Source organism: Haliotis asinina, chromosome 15 (assembly GCF_037392515.1).
Source record: "Haliotis asinina isolate JCU_RB_2024 chromosome 15, JCU_Hal_asi_v2, whole genome shotgun sequence".
NCBI lineage: Eukaryota > Metazoa > Mollusca > Gastropoda > Lepetellida > Haliotidae > Haliotis > Haliotis asinina.
Genome location: NC_090294.1, coordinates 42315490 through 42323134, shown reverse-complemented (window position 1 = coordinate 42323134; position 7645 = coordinate 42315490). Strand labels below are relative to the sequence as shown.

Below are 7645 nucleotides of genomic sequence, written 5' to 3'. Positions count from 1 at the left end.
CACTTTTTACCTGGTATCATATTTTGTCATTTGTTTTGCTTTGTGATACACCGACTGCTTGAAATCACCCAGTTTCTTAACAACGGCTTATCCTGAAATTAATTCAGCAGGCTAAAAATTAACAATCAAACTCATTTTACAGAATTCATTTGTAAGAGATTAATTGTTATTAACATAAACCAACGTATGAAAATTATTTACATGCAAATTAGTTATTATTAAGCTTATTTCAATTCATTACATTAAAAGCTACCTTCTAGATAAATCCAAACTGAAACATCCTTTATTAGATATTTGTACTATCCCAAAAAGAAACGCATAGGCGATTTGTATTTTTTAAACTCTCGTAATTACCTATTGTGTTCAAACAAAATATGTAACAAAAGTGTAGATAACATGATTTTAAACAATTGCACAAGTGAAACAATCGGTGTTATCTGAAAATGTCGATTTTGATTGGTTTTCTCACAAGGAGTAGAAAACCATCGCCACAACTCAACAGAAATCACCTTCCAGTTGAACTTGTGGAGCAAAGAGCATTCACTGCCCGACAATAATAGTTCAGATTACTTTCAGAAATTGGCATTCCTTTTGAAAGAAGTCCCAGATAAGATCTCTAAGTTACGTCTTGAGCATCGCCATTGAAGGCCTGCATGCTGAGATTTCCATGCTTCTGTTGCCAGGCGTCTGAATGTTAGTCTGAGCAAGATATCATGGCTTTGCAGCTCTTTGCAACCAAACATGTATAACAAATGACCGTCCCCGAACAGGCAGTCCTTGAGTTACCATTGCAGCCCAATATAGGTACATCTGGGTATTACAGTTGCGTGATCGTACTGCCACGGTTGGGAGCACTGCAGCCAGGGTGCCTTGACCTCAGAGGGTATCCTGTCAAACTTTACGGAACAGACTGAAATAGATTGCCTTGAGAGCCGGGAAACCCGACGTCGTCACCATCGCGCTCAACGTCTCTAAACAGTATCCGCTTGTTTGTGTAGACATAACCTTCTTCTAAACTGGTGTAACATTTCATGCACTAAAGTTTATTTGTGGACATGTTATTCATGTTTGACAAAAACAACATTTTTGTATCAGATTTCTCGTCTATGCGTTTATTTTTTGGATAGTATATTAACACGCTCCCCCTAGGAAAGGTCTTTTTTGCACAACATGCATAGCATAGAAATGTTGACCCCAAAACGCTCACAAAATCATTCGTCACGTATTTTTGGGTCCCATCGCCTTTTGTCACAAAATATTTTGTGAGATTCCAAAGAACTTTTACATTGACCTCAGATCAGCATGAGGGCAAACAGGGTTGCACAACAAGAGCAAAATGACCTTCCAACATGCAAGCAAAGGTTGGAAACATACGTCCCTCCTTCGGTTCGAGAAATATTTTTAATGTCAAAATAAAACCTCATCATCATCAAAGGCGGACACCCGTTTCCTCACAAAGCTATGCTCTCGGATTTACAACATCACATTTAATAATTAAATGTGAAATACATTTCATTCAGCATTTTATGCGCCACTTCCCATTTGGAGGCAAATCATTCTTGGCCTCCATTACCCCTGCAAACATCTGATTCAACGAACCTGAGAAGAATAAGTATTAACTATACAGAAATTTATTGCCTATTTTTGCCGTTGAACAGTTAGAAAAAGTATTTATCGCTATTGTTAGAATTTTCGCAACCTTTATTTTTAAAACACACTTCTGACGTAAGGGGTGAATGAAAGCAAGAAAGGTAAATTCCCATTTGGAGCACATGCATTTGGATTAAACTCCCCAGTTCCTTCACTCCACTGAATCTGATATCTGTCAGGGGTTATGGAAGCGAAGAACGAATGGAAGGCTCAGAGCATGTCCATGGAATATGATACTACAATGAAGTGTTAGTAACGACACTGTTGTCAAGGAAGAATTAGTAACGACACCGTTGTCAAGGAAGAATTAGTAACGACACCGTTGTCAAGGAAGAATTAGTAACGACACTGTTATCAGTAATGAAGTAGTATATCCATGGAACTCTCCGCGTTGTTAACCATAAACCTGTTTTTCGAGGGTGAGAGAAACGTTTTAAATGCAAGACTTTCTTTTGGTTTTAATAATAATAATGATAATAGTTCATTTATCTTGCGCATGACTTCATAAATGTTTCATGCTCTAAGCGCACAGTCCAAGGATTCACTGACTTGACTCATCACAGAATGAATGCTTATACAGATAGGTTTTGAGTCTGGATTTAAAAAGAGAGAAAGTGTCACATTCTTTAATGTATTTTGGCAACTGATTCCACTCAGTCGCATCTGCAAATGAAAAGGATCTCTGTCCATAGGAAACTCTTTTGGTAACTGGGATAGTCAGCATTGTTTTGGACTCTGATCTCAAAGATCGAGCCGGGATATAAGGTACGATACAAGCAAGGAGATACTCTGGAGCATCCCCTGACAGACATTGGTACACGAAGCAGAGCTTCACAGCAGCTGTTTGCATTGTGCTAAATCTACAGATATCATGTCATACAGTATTGACGCATTTCATTCAGCGATGAAACATCCCATGCTTGTCATATTATCCAAATATTGCATTTTTCAAAACATTGTATTCATGTTTTATGTTCATGACACATGTTTGTCACTCCATCAGCTGCCGTCGTATGGCTGGAACATTGCTGAGCGGTGTAAAACTAAGCCTAAACTCACTCCATCAGCTGTACACTTAACATCATGCCTTCAGAACACAGAAAGTGTCAGTTGATATTGAAGGCAATGGTTATCCTGCTGCAGGATGATAATTATTCGTACTACTGACTGCGTACTCTAGAATGAACAGTAGAAGGGGAATATTGCAGTTCACCAATCAGTTGATGTGAAGGTGGTGTACTGTAATCTTCGAACTGTGATTCGTTGTAGTAACACTGGCAAAACATTACCCCGAGAAATGACGTGGCATCACCTGGAGTTAGATGATGTAGAGGTCATTCCCAGTTTCATGAGTCATTAGATATATAATTTGTGCTCGTGCAGTTTGCAACTTAACGCCCCTTTTCGTAAATGGACCTCTCCATTGCTATACCTCTCACTCAGTATATATGGGAACTTCAAGTGTGATGAATCAGTAAGGTGTTTGTTTCACATTAACATACAACAATGGAACGTCCTACACTTGTCATTGTGGCCATAATGCTCATGTTGGGCCTTGCAAGATGCGAAGACTACTCTCGTTTCCTTGTCGATATCACTGAACCAACAGGTGTCGCTGATGTACAGACCACCATGACTACTGTACACAGAATTTTGAACGAAACAGGCGATGCTGATTTCATCTTCAAGGTTAGAAAAAATTGGATATAGTTACTCGAAATGTATTTTGCGGATTCAGTATTCAAGTAATTGATTGGCTGATATATTATCAAATTAAGAACAACAAAATCAAAATATGATTACGAAGTACACTGTTAAAATTGATACGTTTGTGTCTTTTTGCAGATAGTTGGTAAACCAAGAGTATTAGCAAGTAAGTGCACACGTGATAGTCTACATTTAAACTGCTTCTGTTGATTTGACACCTGGTCCATCCAAAGTACCATCAGAGATCGTTTAGGATGTAGAGAAGGGCGATTTTGAGTGTGAGCGAGTGAGCGAGTTTAGATTTATTCAAGCTATATGGTGGGATGGTGAGTGTCACCATATAGAGTGTTTAATAGTTCTTGAGCCACACTTAGAAGTATCGTATTCTACATTATCACAAAGGCAAACAAATGTAAATAGTGAAAGTAAGTGCGACACAGACCGATCAGAAAGCCTCGTCAGAGCTGAACAATGCTGGTAGTGCCGATGATGGTTGCCTTAAGCATTTAGTCTGACTAACCGAGTGCGCATTCTCTGTTATTGCGCCGTTTTTGGCCTGTCGATCCCTCACATGTATGTGGACAGTCGGATAACCACCGTCCGACACCCCTCCACTTCTTTTTAATTCAACAATTTGAAAATCCTCGCCAAGATATTATCTGTGTGTTTGTTGTTTATCACATCACAATGGCACTGCAATCAGTACAATATGTGCTACTTCTGTCCGCACTGAAGGTCAAAAGCCAGGTGCGATATCCATGGTACAATATTTCATCAATACCTTTTGATTGCTGCTTACATTGATGTTCACATCGACACAACGAATTGTGAACACGTGCAAATTATACTGTGTGAAATAACACAAAAGGGTCGGAAATTACGAAATTTATTTCTGTTGGAGAGATACAAAACATATTTCACGAAACCATAACTTCTTTTTTTGGTGCTGTTCAAGAATAACCAAAGACTTACCATATGGTTTCATGACTCTCTTAAGCATGCTCTCTCTTCAGTTCTGAATGTATCCAACCTGTGCGATATACGCCCTCTTGAAAAGAAATTGTTGGCGGCTAAACTGGACATCACTGTGAAATCTCTTTTCCTTGGTGAAAAACTTGCAGCTGATCTGGGAGTGAACCAAACCCTTATTGCAAGTGCCCCGCCTCCAACGAACCTAACTGGAGACCACATTTACTTTTGGGATGCAGTTTTCAGAATGGAAGGTAAACCTGTTTTGAGTTGCACCATATATGATGTTGTGATTTGCAGGTAAAACGTCGTGTTCTAAAGGAACATTGATGTCATGATACATTTCGTTTCGAAAGCAACAATTCACTCTCTAAACTATAGTTATACAACTAATATAACTTAAATCATTGTTTGCACTTGTGCATATCAGATCTAACGAGTGAAGAATACAAAGGGGAAATACGAGACAATCTGGAGAACAGCCTTAAGTACAGATTGGACAATCACCAGAATCTCATTTACAAAGTTCTCGGGGAGTTTCCTATTCAGGTAAACTGTTTACTCGATAAAAAACGTTTGTCTCTCCTGGATAGGGTTTAGTTGCTTTCATTTAGTGATTTGTTTGATCCAAGCTAAATTGTTTACAAACGAGAACATGATATATACAGAGCATGACAAAAAGCAATACTCATGGGTTTATTCTGCTGCTGGCATTCTACGATATGTTTAAAACATCATATGAGTCGAATACTTAGTGTAATTTCAATGAACGGATTAGCAATGAAATAATGAGTTTTGTTCGTACTAAACATCATTATTTATTTAATAATTATTATAGAAATGTTCATAATGCCTGTTTTATGTTCGTAGATGATGTATTGTGCATCATTGAAACCAGAAGATGCTGAACTGGTTATCTGGCACTTCAACCGCCGGAAACTGATTTTCACAGCAAATGTGACCCTGGTTCAATACCTACACGTCTATCTGAACAGCTGTCAGTAAGAAACTGTACTTTTGCAATAAAGAAGTCAGTATCAGAGACCTTTAGTTTGTCATTCGGTAACACTTACATCATTCAAATGGTTGCACGACTGCAGGTATCGTTGTAGGCATTGCAGCTGTGAAAAAGGAGAGAAATGTTCTCCTGGGTATAAATGTTGTAAACATCAGAAAATGTTGTAGCTTTCATCCGTGTGCTTAAGATTCATGCACACGGACTCGGGCTATCTGGAACGTGAACGGTCACCTCGTGTTGGGTGCTGGGTAACGCCAAGTGCCGTTCACCCCCGTTGTGGTCCCGAGGGGATAGTTAGTCCACCAACCCTTTTGCCATGAGTTGCGCCCCTGTGTCGGTGGAGGAGGGGATCCTGGTGGTTGAGGGCATGGGAGGAGGAACAGTGTTGGTATTACTAAACACACCACTTAGGCCCTAACTTCACCTAGACGGGTGGTTGAATGGGCCCGGTTCAACCAATCGGCTGGTTGAGCATTACCATAACTGCACAATATTTTGAGAATTGTAATAAGTATATTATTAGGTCTTGGCCGAGTGTTGGGAATTCTGAATTTCAATTTTACAAATTCATGTTTTGCCTAGAAGGCGATGACTCATGGACTAATCTGGTGGAATTGTTAATCTTTTAATTCTTCTGCTGGAGTAAGTCATCCGAGTATCCTTGGTGCTGTAAGCTGGAGGCCCACTTGCTTTAGCATTGTCCTTGTGATACTCCGTGGTGGGTGGGGAGCTCGGATGATAAACCATATGACATTAACCAGACCGTCTGCATCGATTGAGTATTGACAGCGTTTCATTGTGATTGAGACTCGTGACAAGACACCTTTAAAACTGAACCCCTTTTGCTGTATTCAAGGTATTGCTGGGGACGTTAAAAACATTAGACGCTTACGTTCGGGTGCGCTGCTAGTTGAATGCGGCCAAAAGCAGCAATCAGCCAGCCTGATGAATATTAAATCTTTTGTGGGCAGAGATCATGATCAATTGTTTGGTGATATGTCGGACTTTGATATAGTATCGCAAATGAAGGATCAAGATGTGCTTTATGTCAAGCTATTTTTAATTCGGAAAAACAACGAAATCATCAAAACGAATACGTGTCTGTTTACTTTTCCTCTCCAAATGCACCCAAATCAGTGAAGGCAGGCTACTGTAACATTCAGGTTGCCACCTACATTCCCAACCCGCTCGGGTGTTTTAAATGTCAGAAATGTGGACACGGTGTAACTACTTGCACATTGTCTGTTGTGTGTGTTCACTATGGTGAGAAAACACACACAACAGAAGATTGTACTAGTGACTTTAAGAAATGCACCGACTGCTCAGGCTACCATTCCTCATTTTCGAAACAGTGTCCAATTTGGAAAGAGCAAATGGAGATAAACAAAATAGAATTTACTCAAAATATCTCTTTTTCTGAAGTAAAGAAACTGGTAAAGAGATCTGATCTTCCAGAAAGTTATGCTACAGTAGAAAAAACATCATCTGAGTCTACCTCTAAACTAACAAAATCATCCACAGGCTGCCAAACTACCTTGACATGGGTAAAGTGCTACTCTCCACAGCTTTTGTACGCTGATATATCATCACAGACTGAGGAAACCCTTCCTCGTACATCAAAGTCTTCTTCTGACCACAAATCATCATCATCCCAGTCACAGTCACTTAAACCTGGGTGCGTATGCTCGAAAGGCAGATCTTAACTAGTTAGGACAGGAGTTAGGACATCCTACTTTTAAGATAAGACCCATTCTCGAAACGATCTTATCCTTGGCCTAAGTTGAGTAAGAGATCCTAGCTCGGATAGCGAGCTCTTCAGAAGGTGAGATAAAAAGAACCCTTCATCAGGTTCACCTAAATATTATCTATAATTCATTGCATGAAAAACATATGTAAGGGCAGCCACGATTTCCTTTACAAGACAAATGAGGAGACTAGAATTCGAAGTAAAAGGTTTGATATTTTGAAATTCAGCTTTTGGTGGACTTACTTGATCTAGAAGAAATTTTGATTGAATATATTCATAATAAAAATTCATACCTTGTATCCAGGAAAATAGAGTTAATAGATCTAAATTATTTTATCAAATCTACATATTGTTAACATATTCATTATTTTCACCACATCAAATTCATTGATAAACTAGGACATAACAGTTGTCGGCAGATTTTGGAAGTCTGCCAACTAGAGAATCAAGACGTGCAAAAAATAGTTTCATTTGATTTTTTAATGGTTATCAAGACTTGAACTTTCATCTCACAAAGTGAAAATTCACCTAGGAAATTAACAGAAGTTACTTTC

At 39.0% G+C, this 7645-nt stretch overlaps 1 protein-coding gene across 1 annotated transcript; it reads left to right on the top strand.

Moving 5' to 3' along the window:
- The first annotated feature begins 3156 nt into the window (after positions 1-3156).
- Positions 3157-5331, top strand: LOC137266096 (uncharacterized). Its single transcript, XM_067801596.1, has 5 exons — positions 3157-3339; positions 3496-3523; positions 4371-4580; positions 4757-4875; positions 5197-5331. The coding sequence occupies exons 1-5, from the start codon at positions 3157-3159 to the stop codon at positions 5329-5331; spliced, it is 675 nt and encodes a 224-aa protein (XP_067657697.1).
- The last annotated feature ends 2314 nt before the right edge of the window (positions 5332-7645 follow it).